At 45.2% G+C, this 18,300-nt stretch overlaps 2 protein-coding genes across 6 annotated transcripts; one reads left to right on the top strand and one right to left on the bottom strand.

The window, feature by feature from the left end:
- Positions 1 to 993: 993 nt before the first annotated feature.
- On the bottom strand, positions 994 to 6,971 carry LOC140460198 (uncharacterized). 3 transcript variants are annotated; one of them, XM_072554600.1, is made up of 3 exons: positions 6,733 to 6,971; positions 6,480 to 6,559; positions 994 to 3,036 (listed from the first exon to the last, which is right to left on the bottom strand). In XM_072554600.1, the coding sequence occupies exon 3, from the start codon at positions 2,944 to 2,946 to the stop codon at positions 1,720 to 1,722; it is 1,227 nt and encodes a 408-aa protein (XP_072410701.1). In that variant the 5' UTR covers positions 2,947 to 3,036; positions 6,480 to 6,559; positions 6,733 to 6,971; the 3' UTR covers positions 994 to 1,719. The 3 variants fall into 3 exon arrangements, with proteins under 3 accessions (XP_072410701.1, XP_072410700.1, XP_072410702.1); XM_072554599.1 differs by having other exon boundaries at positions 6,480 to 6,971; XM_072554601.1 differs by lacking the exon at positions 6,480 to 6,559.
- Positions 6,972 to 11,550: 4,579 nt separating this feature from the next.
- Positions 11,551 to 15,589, top strand: LOC140460199 (uncharacterized). 3 transcript variants are annotated; one of them, XM_072554602.1, is made up of 2 exons: positions 11,551 to 12,109; positions 14,277 to 15,589. In XM_072554602.1, the coding sequence occupies exon 2, from the start codon at positions 14,333 to 14,335 to the stop codon at positions 15,488 to 15,490; it is 1,158 nt and encodes a 385-aa protein (XP_072410703.1). In that variant the 5' UTR covers positions 11,551 to 12,109; positions 14,277 to 14,332; the 3' UTR covers positions 15,491 to 15,589. The 3 variants fall into 3 exon arrangements, with proteins under 3 accessions (XP_072410703.1, XP_072410705.1, XP_072410704.1); XM_072554604.1 differs by lacking the exon at positions 11,551 to 12,109 and adding an exon at positions 12,160 to 12,448; XM_072554603.1 differs by lacking the exon at positions 11,551 to 12,109 and adding an exon at positions 12,459 to 13,083.
- Positions 15,590 to 18,300: the final 2,711 nt, after the last annotated feature.

The raw sequence follows: 18,300 nt of genomic DNA, 5'->3' as shown, positions 1-18,300 counted from the left end.
CTGAATCTCTTCCCAGACACTGAATAGGTGAATGGTCTCTCCCCAGTGAGTGTGTTCAGGTACCCAAGAAGGTGATATTCAACCATTTTAAGCTTTCCTGTACCTTAACTGGTCTGTAATGTCGATGTCTTGTTGATCCTTCTTACTCTTTTGCAAATTCTCTCTGGATCCCATCCCCTTACCAAGTAAACGTTGCATGTGCCCCAACAGCACTGGTAACTACATTTCCAGTATTCCAACCTATATCTCACTCTGGATGTGTCTTTTCCCAGCTGCTCACGTGAAGGGTACTGACAGAGGCATTCAGAATGCCTCAGAAATAAGATAAAGACTTGATGCAAATTAGTTGTTTCAAAAAGCTGATTGGCCTTATTTTTATCCCAAATAGATAACTGAACCTGTGAGATTTACAAATATCATAAGAAACAGGTCCAGAAAACATTTTGGATTTGAATAAGAACAGCATCATAATCCAATTGTCATGGACCAGACCAGACCATCTCCAAACATTTCAAGAACGTAGCGTAAACCCTAACTTTGGTAGTTGTTTTTAAGCAGGTAGAACACAGATATTCCAAGAGAGATGAAGTTGATTAAGCTACTTAGTTGTAAATAAATTCTGTTTTGTTTAAAAGATTACCGAATGAAACACAAACAAAAGAGAACAGAATACCGAATAATTTAACCTATCCAAAATCCCAACAGACTACACCAACTTAATGATGCTGTTCCCTATACTTGCAACTCCATCAACACCCCTGGGCACAAAAGGTAATATCAAACACAGAGTCTTACAGGAGAGATGTCAGAGGGAGACTACCACCATGGATGTGACTCTTTGGATCCAGCAGCTTCAAAAACTGCCTGACTGTCTTCACTAAATAGCCAGACTGCTAAAAGAAAAATCAAACCAGAGAAAAGCTGAGCTGAGAGAACTCGTCACTCCATTTTCATTGTACAAGTGTTTTCTTTTGAAAGAAAAATTTTAAAGCCTTTTGCCAGAGGCAATAGCTGTTAGCTTTAATCGAACATAAACCCTTCAAAGTTAGACTTTCCGATCTTTTACAATCTCTCTGGGGGAAAAAAAAAGCCAAGGACACCATAACCATCTTGAAGGAGCTGCATCGTCACACCAACACAGAGGGAACTCACAGTTGTTTAACCAGTCATGACGAACCAGAAACTCACTTTACAAACATTATGCAGGTGGACAGTCTTCACCCAGGGTAACTGTCATGTATACAACATTGTTAACATTTTCAAAACCTATCCTACAGATACACAATTTTATATACCATATCAGCACCTTTAACAAACAGCCCAAGGAATAAGGTTCATTCTATGGTGTGAGTAACAGCAAAGTCCTTCACCTGTGGTTTATTTGAGAATTTGCTGGTGTGTTAGCAAATAGCAAGCCCTTTCACATGGGGGAAAGAGAGTAGTCAGCTGCTCTGTGTGAATCCTTTTCCACATACAGAGCAAGCGAATGGTCTCTCTCCAGTGTGAACTGGCTGGTCTGTCTGCAGACTGGATAAAAGAGTGAATTCCATCCCACAAGTGAATCCTTTTACACAAACAGAGCAAGTGAATGGGATCCAACCACTGCTAATTCACTGGTGTATTAACAGTATTGGATAACAGAGTGAATCCCTTTCTGCCTGCAAAACAAATGAACTCGTCTCTCTGTGGAGCAAACACGCTGGTGTATCAGCAGGTGAGTTAACTGAGTGACTGTTTCTCCCCAGTGTGAACTTGCTCATGTCTCCGCAGGTTGGATGATTTGGTAAATCCCTTTCCACAATTGGAACAGATGAATGGCTTCTCTCCAGTATGAACTCGCTGGTGTTCCAGTAGTTCCGATGAACAAATGAATCCTTTTCCACATTCAGAACAGATGAATGGTCTCTTCCCAGTGTGAACTCGCTGGTGTTTCAGCAGGTTGGATGACTGAGTAAATCGTTTCCCACACAGGGAGCAGGTAAATGGTCTCTCCCCCGTGTGAACTCGCTGGTGTAGCTGCAAGGTGGATGACTGAGTGAATCGCTTCCCACACCAGGAGCAGTTGAACGGTTTCTCTTCAGTGTGAACTCGCTGGTGTACCAGCAGGTGGGATGACTGAGTAAATCCTTTCCCACACACTGAGCAGCTGAATGCTCTCTCCCCCGTGTGAACCTGCTGATGTCTCAGCACGTGGGATGACCGAGTGAATCCCTTTCCACACACAGAGCAAGTGAATGACCTCTCTCCAGTGTGAACGAGCTGATGCATCTGCGGACTGGTTGATGGAGCAAATTCCATCCCACAAGTGGAGCAGGTGAATAGTTTCTCTCTAGTGTATACTGTGTGGTTCTCTGGTAGTTTAGATGAATCAGTGAATCCATTCCCATATTCAGAGCAGGTGAATAGTCTCTCTCTACGGTGAGCTCGTTGGTGTATCAGCAGTTTGGACGACTGAGCGAATGCTTTCCCACAATCTGAGCAAGCAAATGGTCTCTCTACAGAGTGGACATGTTTATGTTCTAGCAATATAGATGAGCGAGTGAATGCTTTCCCACATTCAGAACAGGGGAATGGTCTCTCTCCAGTGCAAACGCGTTGGTGTTTCCGCAGGCTGGATGATGAAGCGAATCCCTTTCCACAGTTGGAACAAGTGAATGGTTTCTCCCCAGTGTGACTGCGTTGATGTATCCGCAGGCTAGATGACTGACTGAAACCCATCCCACAGTGGGAGCAAGTGAACGGTCTCTCCCCAGTGTGAACTCGCTGGTGGATCCGCAGGCTGGATGACTGACTGAATCCCATCCCACAATCAGAGCAGGTGAATGGCTTCTCCCCAGTGTGACTGCGTTGGTGCATTTCCAGCTGGGATGGGTAAAGAAATCCCTTCCCACAATCCCCACATTTCCACAGTCTCTCCCCAGTGTGACTGCGCTGGCGTTTGGACATTTCCGACGAAACTTCATTCACTCCTCCACAAATGGACAATGCATGTTTCTCCTTGATGTGATGGTACTTTTTCTTTCACTGTTCAAAATCCTGAAATAATTAGATTATGACAAACAGGGTGACTGTCAGATCTGGATGTGGTTTCAGTTGAAATCTCTGATTGCAAATCAAAGTTTCAAACACAAAACAATTGCATTGGGAGAAATCAGAAAAACGCACAGGCTGTGACACTGGGAGCAATTAATCTGGTCTGTTCTGGAGATGACACTGAGGGAAACTGTTGGATTATCATTATAACCAAACTAGCTGATAACTCTCCTTCAGGGAAGGGAGCCAGCCAGTGTTTGCACAAAACTACACAGAGATAGAGGTGGGAGAGACAGGCATGAAACAGAGGCATTATAATGATCTACAACTGAATCCTGTTTTCTTTGCATACCTTTCAATTCCTCTGAAGGTCTAAGAACAAGTCCATTGTACCTAGACAGAGTGCTGAAGAAGGCATTTGGCATGCTTGCCTATATTGGTCAGTGCATTAAATGTAGGAGTTGGGAGGTTAGGTTGTTACTGTGTAGATTATTGGTTAGACCAGTTTTGGCAATTGTGGTCTCCCTGCTATAGGAAGGAAGTTGTTAAACTTGAAAGGTTTCAGGAAAAAGAAAGGTCACGTGGGTTGTTGATGTCATTGGAGAGTTTGAACTATCAGGAGAGACTGAACAGGTGAGGGCAACAAAAACAGAAGTTGCTGGAGCAGCTCAGCCAGCACCTGTGAAGAGAAATCAGGGTTAATATTTCAGGGCCGCTGACTCTTCCTCAGAACTGAATAGGTTGGGGCTTTGTTTCCTGGAGCATCAGAAGCTGAGGGATGACCTTATAGAAGATTATAAAATCATGAGGAACATGGACAGGGTGAATAGCTATGGTCTTTTCCCCAGGGTGGGGTGGGGTGGGAGAAGAATCTAGAGCACATGGGTTTAAGGTGAGAGGGGAAAGATTTAAACAAAAGGACCTCAGGGCAAATCCTTTTACACAGAAGGTGGTGTGTGTATGAAAGAGGCTGTCAGAGGAGGTGGTGCAGACAGACACAATTACACACAAAAGGTATCTGGATGGGTACATGAACAGTAAGCTTTTATAGAGAAATGAAGCAAGTGGGACAAGATCAGTTTGAAATATCTGGTTGGCATGGACGAGTTGGACCAAAATGTCCATTTCCATGCTGCACAGCTCTACAACTCTCTATTACGTTTGATCCCAATTTGCTCAGTGTTTATCAGCGAGTCTCTCCTTTAGATTAGATTAGATTAGATTACTTACAGTGTGGAAACAGGCCCTTCGGCCCAACAAGTCCACACCGCCCCGCCGAAGCGTAACCCACCCATACCCCTACATCTACATTTACCCCTTACCTAACACTATGGGCAATTTAGCATGGCCAATTCACCTGGCCTGCACATCTTTGGACTGTGGGAGGAAACCGGAGCACCCGGAGGAAACCCACGCAGACACGGGGAGAACGTGCAAACTCCACACAGTCAGTCGCCTGAGGCGGGAATTGAACCCGGGTCTCAGGCGCTGTGAGGCAGCAGTGCTAACCACTGTGCCACCGTGCCGCCCACCGTGCCGTTAGTAAACATGTAGGAGTGGCAGGCAGTAAAAATGCAAATGATACAGTGGCTTTCATAATGAGAGAACTCGAGTAGAAGAGCAGGGATCTTTTTCTGTAAGAGCTTTGGTGAGACCACACCATGGTCTCGCATACACCTTTCTTCTCCTTTCCCAAGGAAGGATGCCCTGGCTATTGAGAGAGTACAAAGGAGGTTCACCTGACTCTTTCCTGGGATATCAGGATTGATGTATGCAGAGATACTGATACTTTTTAAAGCCTCCTTTAAAGTCTGAGCTGCTGACTGCATCACTGATATTCTACCTCCCAATCCCTGATCTGAATCTGACCCATTTGAGCCTGCACGTTGGTTCCCATTCCCCTGCCACACTAGTTTAAGACCCCACAAAAAGAACCTAAATCCTTCTCTGGTATACCATTTCTCCAGCCACACATTCATCTGATCTATCCTCTTACTCCTGCTCCCGTCAGCACGCGGCACCCTGGAATAAGTCTGATATCATTACATTTTGAAGTCCTGAATTATTATGTATCTCCTATCTTCCAATATTCAGCTTTGAGGCCCTCATCCCTTTGTTCACCTACATCGTTGCTTCCATGACCACTGGCTGTTCAACCTCCAGCTCCAGAATGTCATGGAGCTGCTCCACATCCCTGATTTTGGAAGCAAGGAGGCAAAGTACCATCCTGGATTTATGTCTGAGGCATCAGAATGGCCTGCCTGAATCACTTACTATTGAAGCCCATGTCATTATAGCCCTCACATTATTGCTCTGAGGCCACGCCCGACCAGCCCCTTCTGTATGTAAGGTCGTATATCTGTTTGAGAGGGCGATGAGTAATGGGGACTCCTGCACTTTCTTCCTGAGTTGTTGCTTTGTCTAATGATCACCCATTCGCTTTCTGCCTGTACAACCTGCCTGCAATTTGATCGACTCATTAAAGGTATGCTACCCATGAGATTCTCAGTATTGCGAATGCTCCATAGTAAGCCCACCCACAGATCCAGCTCTGAAAAGTGGTTGGCCAGTAGCTGCAGATGGACTCACTTACTGCATATGTCGCCATCAGGGATACTGGAAGTGACCCTCACTTCCCACATTGTGCAAGAGGAGCACAGCAGGGCTCTGAGGTCTTTTCTCTAATTTTTCCGTAATTTACGCCAGTTCCTCCCTTTGAGAGAATTTAATTGAGCAAAGGATCTTCCCCTTGTTTCAAACACTTCTATTATAATTGAAAGTCTCTACCTTTTCAAAAGCTGATATATTATGCTTCAAATCAGTAAGAAAATACTCTGCAGGTATCACTCACCAATCACTTGTTTCCATTAAGAACATGCCACCTTCTGAACTCCCCAAACTGAGACTTAACCCTCTTCCTGTCTCATCTCATTCTGTTTCCACCCAATTCCAAAGCACCACTTTTAGGATCAACAGAGTTGTCAAGTTCTGGAATGTTCTGATTCCTGATGAAGGGCTCCTGCCTGAGACATTGATTTTCCTGCTCCTCGGATGCTGCCCGACCTGCTGTGCTTTTCCAGCACCACTCTAATCTTGACTCTGATCTCCAGCATCTGCAGTCCTCACTTTTGCCTAAATTCTGGACCGTTCCAGCTGAAAAGATGCTGGAATTTGAGTCCATGAGGAATTTTAAAAAGGTATTTGAGAATGAGGAATTGTGGGTTAAAATCCTGAAACTGGTTATTCGGATGAAATATGACAGTTCTTTCAAAGAGATGGGGAGTTATTTGGATAAATCTCAGGGCAATATCTCCTTCCCCACCTACAGCGCCCAGACTTGAGCTTATACTCCAAGGGTGATCTGACAACCAATTTGAATATCTTGCTGGTTTTGAACCGCAAACTTGAAGGATAATTTTTTTCCCCACAGACAAAACACTACATACCTTTTTTTTTCCTTTCACAGTTAAATGACAATGATATTCACATCCTGGTGACTTGTCAGAACATGTTTGAAGATCCCGCTCTGCAAATTAATATCCTGCAAAATGAGTTCACAAAAGAAAAGCCCAGCAAAGAGATCTCGAAAAATCAAACATTTCCCTGGGTTTCCCCCAGTTTGCAGTGAAAATGCTCCTGTTCAAATCGCCCCGCCCCCACCCAGGGAGAGGCAGGCGCATGCGCGTTGTGGCACCTTACCCCAGTAAAGATGGCGGCGGTTAACACGGGGTCTGTTACCGTCAGGGGCCGGGAGCTGTTTCTTCCGTTTACTGCAAATGCTAGTCGTGGAGCTTCTAAACCGGATCTAGAGGCTCACGCCATCCCAATCCAGCCTCACCCCACTTTTCGCCCGGTCTCCGCAGTAGCTCATTGGCGAACTCTACCATCCACAGACTCAAACGCCAGGGGCGCCGTCGGTCACGGGCCGGACCGCTTTCCCGCCCCTCGTTCACACTGATTGGTTGGAGGACTAGATGCAACTGCTTGGTCCTCCAACCCGCCCCTTTCTCCTATTGGTCGGAAACCGCCGTCAATCAGCTGGGCCCCGTTGTGACGTAGGAATGTCGCGTTCCTCACGGCTGCCCCTGGGTGAGTATTCACCGTTTATTGTGATTGGCGCGGTATCTCAGAGCACAGGGAGTGGCCATTCAGCCCATTCGGGCTGTACTGTCTCATTCGAGAGTCGCCGAAAATCTATCCCAACTCCCTTACTCTTTGCCGTCAGCCTGCAAATCTTTCCTTAGAAAGTGAAATTACAAATCTCTTTTGCGTGTAACTGCTAAATCTGCGTCCAGCTGACTTTCAGATTCCCATAATCCTCTCATTTTCACCCTGAATTATTTGCCAATTATTTGAAAGCAGTGGTCTGTGGTTACCAAACATGGTGACAATATTGATAATTTCTCTTTGCAAATGAAATATACTCTCAGCAAATCTACACCTTTTCTAATTCACTGCTTAACCATCTCTGAGATTCTGCTACCGGTCCCCAAAACAGAAACCCATCTTAATTTTAATTAAAACATGGCATAGCTTTTTGCTGTCCAGCCCAGTATTTATTGTCCATCTTTATTTGACTTGGACAAAGAGGTGGTAAACTGCCTTCATGAATAGTACCATGCATGTGCTGGAAAAACACCATAGTGCTGTTTGAATGATAATCCCCTGGAGTCTCACAATACTCCCTATCTCTATAATCTCCTTCAGCCTCACAGCTCTCCCTATCTCTGTCATCCTCTTCAGCCATCCATCTTCCCTAAGTCAGCAATCACCTCTAGTGTGGAGTGTGGTGCTAGAAAAGCACAACAGGTCATGCAGCATCTGTGGAGCGGGAGAATCGATGTTATCGATGTAAGCCCTTCATCAGGAAGGGCTTATGCCTGAAATGTTGATTCTCCTGCTCCTCAGATGCTGCCTGAGCTGATGTGCTTTTCCAGCACCACACTCTCGACTCTGATCTCCAGCAGTCTTTACTTTTTCCTAGTAATCTCCTCCAGCCTCAGAACTAGATATGGACAGTAAGTTTGTAAATGACACCAATATTGATGGTTTAGTGCACAGTGATGACATTTATCTCAGAGTACAACAGGACCTTAATCCTATAGGCAAATGTGCTGAGGGGTAGCAAGTAGAACTGAACTTAGATAAATGTGAGATGTTGCACTTTGTTGAGGCAATCAAGGGCATGACTTATATACTGAAAGGTAAAGCCTGAGGGAGTGTTTTTGAACAAAGGGAGCTGGTGTACAGGTGCATAGTTCATTGAAAGTGGAGTCACAGATAGGATGGTGAAGAAGGGGTTTGGCACAAATGCCCCCATTGGCCAGTGCACTGAGTGTAGGAGCTTGGATGTCATACTGTGGCGGCACATAACATTGGTTAGGCTGCTTTTAGAATACTGCATTGAATTCTGGTCCCTGTGGTTGGAAAGATATTGTTAAACTTGAAAGGTTTCATAAAAGATTTCTATGGATGTTGCTAGGATTGTAGGGTTTGAGCTCAAGGGAAACACTGAATAGGCTGGGGTTGTGTTCCCTGGAGCGCTGGAGGTTGAGGGGTGACCTTTCCGAGGTTTATAAAATCATGAGGGACATGGATAGGTTGAATAGCTAAGGCCTTTTCCCTCCCAGGGGAGGGGATCCAAAACTTGACAGCATAGGTGCAAGATGAGAGGGAAAGATTTAAAAGGGACTTCGGGGCAACTTTTCACACAGAAGGTGGTGCATGTAGGGAACAAGCTGACAGAGAACGTGGTGTAGGCTGGTGCAATTCAACATTTTAAAGGCATGTGAATGAGTCTCTCAACAGGAAAGGTTCAGAGAGATATGGGTCAAATGCTGGTAAATGGGATTAGGTCAAATTGGGACATGTGGTCAGTGCGGATGAATTGGACTGAAGCAAACACAGAAATTGCTGGAAAAGCTCAGCAGGTCTGGTATTATCTGTGGAGAGAAATCAGAGTAAACATTTCAGGTTGAGTGACCCTTCTTCAGGACTTGGAATGAAGGCTCTGTTTTGGTGTTGTATAACTCTATGGCTCTGTGACTCTCACTATCACTATAAATTCCTTCAGCATCTACAGTCATCCTTAGCTTTATCATCTCCTCCTTTTAAAAAAAAACTCCCTATCTCCATAACGTCTTCCAACTCCAACAATACTCCCTTTCTCTGTAATGTAATCCAATGTCACAATCCTCCCTATCTCTGTAACTTCCTACAGCTTCTACAACTCTCCCTGTCAGTATAATTTCCTCTGGCCTCACAATCGTCCTTGTCTCTGCAATCTCCTCCAGCCTCACCACCCTCCCTATCTCTGTAATCTCCTCCAGCCCCAGAGCCCTCACTATCTCTTATCCTGTTTAAGGCAGCCAACATTTCCTGCACAACCATGGTCATGACTTGAATGGATTCATTTCAGAGTCATGCTTGAAGATCCATCGAGACACCTTCTGTGTCCATAACTGTCAGCCTCTGGAATCTCCTCCATAATCCAAGTGCCCTGTGCTTCTTCATTTCTGACCCAGTTCCATATCCCTCACCTACATCATGCCACCATCGGGGCTGTGCTTTGAATTGCCAAGCCCCAAGTTGTCTCTCCTTCTTTAAAATACATAAAATCAACTTCTTTGATCAAAACTTTGGTCAACTATGAAAAATCTTGGGAGGTTTTACTGTTCTACAAGAAATGAATGTCATTGTTATTACCTAATAATGGTCACTGCAGAAATATTTGAAATCCTTGCACCAAAATTATTAGTTATTTTCAGACTTAAAGGAATCAGTTCAGAGAAGGTTTTACCAAATGAAGGACAGGAATGGGGTGGAAGTTTTACGAAAAGAGGGTGAACAGACTGGGCATGTGAACACTGATGTTTAGAAGGGTCGAAGGTAACCTGACCGAGACAGAGGGGTGTTGGCAAAGCCCATGTAACAAGGATACATCCTTCTGTGGGACTCAGCACTATCATAAAGAAGCCTTCTCTTCTGTATCTAGGACCTTGGAACCATGCAAGACAGAGCCTGGGACATATTCCTTACACTCCTTAGGATGAACTCACAAATTCAGACCTGGATATGTGATCATGAGCAACAGAATCCATCCCCTGCAGTCAGTTATGATCTATCTGGTGTTTGAAAAGGTGAGATGACCGAGTGTCCCTCTTTCCACATGTGGACTGGTGAAAGTGCTCTCACCGGTGTATCTGCATGATGAATGCTCGAGTGAATCCCTTCCCATATGCCAGCGGCTTCTCTGCTACATGAATCTATTGGTGCAGCAGGAGGGTGAATGACACGATGAGTCCCTTCAAGTGTACGCAGCAGGGAAATGAGCCCTCACCAGTGTGAATTCATTGGTGTTTCAGGAGATTAGATGAACAAGTGAACTCCTTTCCACAAATCCAGCAGTTAAATTGTCTCTCTCCAGGCTGAATGACTTGGTGTTTCTGGTAGTCATTGCTGTTTTAAAGGTCTTCTCACAGTCTGAACATTTAATCATTCACACTTCAGAGTGGACAAGCTGGTTTCTTGGCACATTAGATAAATGAAAAAAATCCAGCTCCATACTCAGTACAGGTGAAAGGTCTCTTCCAGTGTGAATGCCTTGATGAATTCCCAGCACAAATGGATAATTGAATCTCTTCCTGCAGAACATGTATTTTCCAGCATGCGAGTGTGCTCTGCCTCTTAGCTTAGTTGGTCAGTTGTAGTTACATCCACAAAGTAATGTTTTTCAGGCTATATAATTGATTAAAGCTTCTTCCACAGTCAAATCACGAGAACACTCATTTGGGTGTATGTCTGCGTCTTGGTGCCGTTCCCATTGCTGTTTTAAATCTTTTCCCAAACAGAACAAATTATTTCTCTTTTATTGAAAGGATTATGATATTCAGCTCCAGATGAATTGAGTAAATCAGTCAGATTTTAATGTTTGATTTCAGAATCATTTGTAAAAGTATTAGAGTCATGAGCAGCTCGGACTGAAATTCACAACAGAAATTTCTAGTTTCCAGTTTCATTCATCTCTTGTTTCCCAAAACAAGCGATTCGGGCAAACTAAAAGAAGCCAAATTCAGCAACCAAGTTGACAAGGGAAGCTAAGGGAACCTTTCCATTAAATCAGAATGTAGCCCCCTGTATTAACGGAACACTCTGTACGCTAAGATACCCAGCAGTTGTGGTTGGCACCAATGTACCAGTGATATTGTGTTCTCCCCTGCCAGGACTGCCTAGGCACAGGGAACATCATGGGAGAATCCACAGTTATATCGATCTTAATGTCTCACGAAGCAGGCTCGATGGACAAAAAAGCATATTCCAGCACCTATTCCTTGTTTTCAGCCATTTAAACACCCACTCCCACAACTCACAAAGAGGTCCTGTTCATCGAAATAAAAACCTGAAAGAACTGTGGAAGCTGTAAATCAGAAACAAAAAAATACGAAGTTGTTGGTAAAGCTCAGTTGGTCTGGCAGCATCTGTGCAGAGAAATCAGAGTTCATGTTTCGGCTCTGGCGACCCTTCCTCAGTTGAGGAAGGGTCACCGGACCCGAATCGTTAACTCTGGCCTCTCTGCACAAATGCTGCCAGACCTGCTGAGCTTTTCCAGCAACTTCTGTTTGCTTTCGCATTCACCTAAGCCCCACAAATCACAGCACAAGCACAAGCAATTCCAAGTAGATTTGAAATACCCAGCCCCCTCCTCCTCCTGATGACTCCCCTTCCCGAGAAACTCGCACAATGAAAGGTTAGCAGTGTGAAGCTACAGTGTCACTGAAGGTTGAGGATCCGCCCTTTCAAGTAACCCGGGCAATACCCCCCTGCCTCTCCCGCCATTCAGCACCATCATCTGGGAGCGGCTGAAAGATGCTAATTGTTCTGAGCTGAATGGACGCGCGCTAGGACCCGGTGGGGCCGAACCCTCTGAAATTCCGCCCACCGTGCGTCACGAAACCGACTGCGCATGCGCCGAGCTCCCTCCGCATCCAAGATGGCGTCTGCTGCCCCAGCTGTGATCCCGGGTGAAGGCCCCAGGGGCGTGAATTCTGGGCTTTCGGGTTGCTAATCGGAGTTTGAGGTACTCAGTGAGCGTTTGCAAATAATATGCCCTGCCCGCCCCGCCCGGCGCTCCCTCCGCCGTCTCGCAGCCTCACTGTGCGCAGACCAGAAACAGCAGCGTTTCTGGCAGTTGTTTGCACCGTCACTGCGCATGCGCTAAACTCCAGGTGGTTACTGCGCCTGCGCAACACTCCTATGTGCCGAGATACGGGACGTTCACTGCAGGGGAGGGGTTAGCACTCATGCCTCGCAGCACCAAGAACCCGGGGTTCAGTTCCCCAAACTCGGGCGACGGTCTGCGTGGAGTTTCCACATTCTCCCTGTGTCTGCGTGGGTTTCCTCTAACAAAGTTGTGCAGGTCAGGTGAATTGGCCAAGCCAAGTTGCCCATCGTGTCAGGGGTAAATGCAGTCTATAGGATATGGGTCAGGGTGGACTCGTTGGGCTGAAGGGCCTGTCACCCTATTGTAGGGATTTGTTCATTTTCATGTGATGGGGGATGGGAAGCAACACATTTGGGAACAAAACACTACAGGAATAATACAAGTGTGAAAGACAGGGGTTTCTAAAATGTTTTCAGGGGAAAAAAAACTGCAGCTTTTTAAAAAAATTGATTCAGTGGATTTATTGCCCATCCCCAAATGACCTCAAAAAAGTGGCAGTGAGCGGTTACCTTGAGCTGCTGTTGCTTTTACTTTAATTTTATCCTGTGGACTTGCTGTTTGATCTGACAGCTTTGCTCCTTTTAACAATGGTTTTGATGTTGCTTCACGTCCAATGAAGCAGTTGATGGTTCCGTCTAGTATACTGATTTGGGCAAACCTTTTCCACGCCTATGGCAGGGTGGATGCTGAGCTTTGTGGGAGGTTGGAAGAAACTGGTCATGAGTCTAATTAGTCACGATGGGGTATGGTATTCCAATGGGCACAACAATCCGACTTAGCCAAATTGTCTTGAGCCGTGATTGTACAGCGTTTTGTGGGTGGAGAAATCGGTAAGGAAACAAAAACAGAAACAATGATTCTGAGAAAATGTCACTAGACCCAAAATGTTAGCTCTGATTTCTCTCCCCTAGATGCTGCCAGTCCTGCTGAGCTTCTCCAGTAACTTTTTGCTTTTGTTCCTGAGTTCCAGCATCTTCAGTTTTTTTTTCAGTTTTTGCTTAGTGTTGTGATGTAGGTAGCAAGCAAGGTAGTGGTCTTTTACCAGATCATCAGCTCCCTTCATGATGGCTTTTGTCACTGCTGTTTCTCTGGAATATAGAGAAGTGTCAATGATCTGACTGGCATTTGTGTTTGGAGATGTGCAAATGTTGTATAACATTTGCTATTGCATTATTTTTGTGTTAACTTGGCCCCACCTTAATACTGCCATGGTAGGATATGGAAAGTGGAGATTTATTGAATTAACCATGAGGTACTGTGTACTTAACTAGCCAATGAATACTTAATATATGTTGAGTACATGGCGTTATTGATTAATCACTGGGTGAGTTGGTCTGAGAAGTAACCAAATGGAAAACCTTTCCATTCACCTCTTGCCTTATTAGAGTAGATAGACCTTATTTTGGCAGTAGTCTGTGAAAATAATTAGATAGACTTTGTAAAGAACCAGTACAGACAGTGGGGGCTACAGATTCCCAGTGACCAGGAGACTGTGAAAGGTCAAGCCTCCTGACTCGTCCTCAACCCTGTAATGTTCTGATCACCGTCTCATTCTCTCGGATCCCCTTTTATCCTCTTTCCCCCATCTCTCCTCATGCTCACACTCTCATTCCCCTGTCAGGCTCTCACACCCTTCACGTTGTGGCTGCCCTTCTCACATTCTGGCCTCTCTCCCTGACTGCACTTTCTCTCATTTCTGATACTCTTTCTGTTCCCTCCCCCACTACTTTCTCTGTGATCTCCCCCACCATGCACTCTTTCTCTTTCTCGCTCTATCTCTTTTGCTCTTCCCTCACTCTCTTGATCTTTCTCTCCTCCATCCCATCAAAGTCGAAGTCTTGTGTAGTCCAGACCAGCTGGCATTTTTGGTTTATTTACCAAGTTGGTAGCTTTCATGCTCACGTTTTCCTAGTGTCTGCCCCAGAAATTACCAGACAACACTCAGCTCTATTTCATAACGTCCCTTTGTGATTTTGTCCGTTGTCTCTCTTTCACACTGTTCTGTTTTCAATAAACTTCACAGGACATTGGAAAGGGAGGATTTTCAACCAAGCATCACATCAGGATCTCAGAGGCTCCATGTTTTCAAAGTCAGAAGTTCATCGGATTTTAAACATGGAATGGACAAGCCCCATTCACGGTGGGGAGAAACTTTACACTTGTTGTGTGTGTGAACAAGGCTTCAGTCAATCAGCTGGCCTCACTAACCACAAATGCAGTTACACTGGCGTGAAAGTGTTCATCTGCTCAGAGTGTGGGGTGGGATTCACTCGGTCAGCCCACCTTCTGAGACATCAGTGGGTTCACACTAAGGAGAGACCATTAACCTGCTTTGAGTGTGGGAAGGGATTCACTCACTCAGCCAGTCTGCTGAGACACCAGCGAGTTCACACTGAGGACAGACCTTTTAAATGTCCAGACTGTGAGAAGTGCTATAAAAGTCGCAGCAGTCTGATGTCCCATCTACGTGTTCACACTGATGAGAGACCTTTTAAGTGTTCAGACTGTGGCAAGTGCTTTCAAAGTTCTGGGAAATTGATGTCGCATCAACGTGTTCACACCGAGGAGAGACCATTTAAATGCCCAGAATGTGAGAAATGCTATAAAAGTTCAGGAGAATTGATGTCCCATCTACATGTTCACACTGATGAGAGACCATTTAAATGCTCAGACTGTGGGATGTGTTTTAAACGTTCCAGCAATCTCACATCCCATCAACATGTTCACACTGACAAGAGACCGTTCAGGTGTTCTCACTGTGGGACTGGGTTCAGGCAATCGTCTCAACTCACTAAACACCAGCGCATCCACACTGGGGAGAGACCGTTCACCTGTAGCAATTGTGGGAAGGGGTTCACTCAGTCATCCCACCTTCTCACCCACCAGCTAGTTCACACTGACAAGAGACCTTTTCAGTGTTCAGACTGTGGGAAGTGCTTTAAAAGTTCCAGGGTATTGATCCACCACCAACATGTTCACACTGAGGAGAGAGCTTTTGCATGTCCTGACTGTGGAAAGTGCTTTAAAAGTTCTGGGGAGTTGATGCGCCATCAGCGTGTCCACACTGAGGAGAGACCGTTCAGGTGCTCTCACTGTGGGGCTGGGTTCAAGCGATCATCGGACCTCATTGTACACCAACGCAGTCACACTGGGGAGAGGCCATTCTCCTGCATGGAGTGTGGGAAGGGTTTCACTCACTCTTCCAACCTGCTGAGACACCGGCGAGTTCACAAGTGACAGCATGTTGCTGTTAGCTACTTCCTGGAAACAACCTTGTTCGTTATGCTCATTGATGTTAATATGTTGAATAAAAGTCAAATAAACAAATCAGCTCTGTATTAGTCTGTCAAAGTTTCATTTTGAGGGGCTCTCACTCTCCCCTGTCACCTCCAACAAGTTGGAGGAGCTCATGGAGCTTCTTTGGATTGAGACAATCCAATCAACTACTACTGCTGCTTCCCTCCCTTCCAATAGTTCACAGATTCCCCACTGCCTAAAGTTTCCCCCTCAGGTCAGAACTCCCATCTTTCTCCAATTACTCTTTATCCCTTCATCCCCTGTCAGAGCTCGTTTTGTGGGCTACAGCCACCTCCTGCTCCACTGACCCAATTCCCAGTAACACGCAGAGCAGACCGTCCAACCTCCCCATGTTTGCTGATATTTTTAACAGTTCGTTCTCTCCACTCATTCTGTCCATCATGCCTTTAAATCTCCAAATCTTATTTAAAGAAACCTTGACTGTCCTCAGCAAGCTCATGCTGTGTCTCGGGTTTCCCTCTCCTCTCTAAAGTCCTTGAACTCTGATATTTCTGACATATGTGCTGTCACCAGGTAACACGCTATCGCAGACAACACCCAGCTGCAACTCAGTACCATCGCTCTCCACTTCTCCACGATCGCTAAATTATAAAATTGTTCATTCCAGGACCAACCCTGCATGACTCGAAATTTCACAAATCTCTCTGTAAACCTTTATGTAAATTGAGATGATGTTTGCATCATGTGTTTCCTGTGGAATGGTTCTGTCCTTCCAATAGAGAAGAGGAGGTCATGAGGATTGTGACAGTAGATGGAACTTTCTGTACTTGATTAGTTCCACTGGAATTCAACCCTTGCTGGTGCCTCTCTTCTTGCAAAGAGATCAATGCCATTATTATCCTTAAGTCTGCCTTCACTTGTCCAATTCAACCCATGACAGGTGTCTGTGGGAGAGCATCAAATGGAGACTGGGGAAACCCCCATTTCACAGAGGTACAGCTCCTAGTCTTGTTTAATCCAGTGAGACATCTTTGCTGCGCTGCAACTGGGATTTCAGACAAGTAACTTTGGTGATGGTTGGAGCAAGGACACTCTTGATCCCATCATGCATAGCATATAGATCTTCATTGTCACCATTTGGGTTACTTGATAGAACCTTATCAAGTGATTCTTTGCACAGTAACTCTCTTTCTTCTGCACAATTTTCTTGGCCACTTCCAGATTATGCAGTGTTTTAGCTGTTGGGTTTATGCTGTTTCAGTTTGGTATTGACTTTGGCTTCCATGAGAGATCTCATTTCTGCAGAGTGGATCTCTAACTATTCTTTGTTGCAGGTTCAATTTTTAAAAAGGTTCTTTAAAAAATTGCCTGAAACATTTCCATAGTAGTAAACACTAGCCAAGCGCAGGCATTTTTAACTTCAGTACAAATAATGCAAATATTGTCAGGCTGGTATTCCTGGATGTTAATAACAACAGAATTGAAGCCCTGCAGACATTTATGACCTTCCTGATATGTTAGCTGATTAAATTACTGAGTAAATCCATTCCCACACAGGTTTCTGTCCAATGTAAATACTTTGTCTGCAGTGAGGATGGAAAACTGAGTGAATACTTTTCCACACAAAGTCCTCCAAGGTGGACTTTGGGATACACAGCAATGCAGAGTGGCCAAGCCGAGGCTGATAGCCAAGTTCGGTACCCATGAGGATGGCCTCAACCAGGACCTTGGGTTAATGTCACACAATAGGTCGCCCCACTACACTGCACACTCACACACACACACACACACGGACACAGTCTTACATTCTCACACAATCAGACAGACTGTCTCCCATCCACACACAGTCCGCACTTACACCCACGCGCGCATCCTCTCTCAGGCATATACTCCATCACACTCATGCACAAATTCTATCAAGCACACACACATACACATAGTCACACACTTTCACTATTTCCCTCGTGTGTGCGCACACGCGTATAAGTTTAAGGGGTGAATTTGCATTTGCAGAATTCTGTTTGCAGATACGTTCTATTTTGTTCAAAAAGCACACAATCTTTTAGGCAGTCAATCCATGTGACATTTATAAATTCCTACTTTGGAAATAGAACCAGTCTGACTCAAGATTGGCATACAGACAGACTCTAACTTCACAACTTTAATGCATTGTCTGAGCTAAATATCACTTTTTAAAAATAAACGCTAAAGTAGTCTCAGGAATGTGACTTGAAAGATCATATTAATGTTTACATATTAATGAATTGAAACTTGCAACCCATTCTAAATGATGAAAGACTTAATAACAATCTAGTTTTAAATCAACTCGGCGAAAGTGAGGACTGCAGATGCTGGAGATCAGAGTCTAGATCAGAGTGGTCCTAGAAAAGGTCAGCAGATCAGGCAGCATCCGAGGAGCAGGAAAATCGACGTTTTGGGCAAAGGTCCTTCGTCAGGAATGAGGCAGGGAGCTTCCGGGGTGGAGAGATAAATCGGGTGGTGGGGGCTGGGGTGAAGTTAGCTAAGAGTACAATAGGTGGATGGAGGTGAGGATGACGGTAGGTCGGAGAGGAAGGTGGAGTGGATAGGTGGGAAGGAAGATTGGCAGGTCGGTCAGGTCATGAGGATGGTGCTGAGCTGGAAATTTGGAACTGGGGTAAGGTGGGGGAAGGGGAAATGAGGAAACTGGTGAAGTCCATATTGATGCTCTGGGGTTGAAGTGTTCCGAGGTGAAAGATGAGGCGTTCTTCCTCCAGATGTTGGGTGGTGAGGGAGTGGCGGGGAGGAGG

This window comes from Chiloscyllium punctatum, chromosome 36, assembly GCF_047496795.1.
Source record: "Chiloscyllium punctatum isolate Juve2018m chromosome 36, sChiPun1.3, whole genome shotgun sequence".
NCBI lineage: Eukaryota > Metazoa > Chordata > Chondrichthyes > Orectolobiformes > Hemiscylliidae > Chiloscyllium > Chiloscyllium punctatum.
This window is presented reverse-complemented; position numbering and strand designations above follow the sequence as displayed.

What these genes read in the sequence shown, in the direction of transcription:
- LOC140460198 (XM_072554599.1), bottom strand. Translation starts at nt 2,946, where the DNA reads ATGTCCAAACGCCAGCGCAGTCACACTGGGGAGAGACTGTGGAAATGT.
- LOC140460199 (XM_072554602.1), top strand. Translation starts at nt 14,333, where the DNA reads ATGTTTTCAAAGTCAGAAGTTCATCGGATTTTAAACATGGAATGGACA.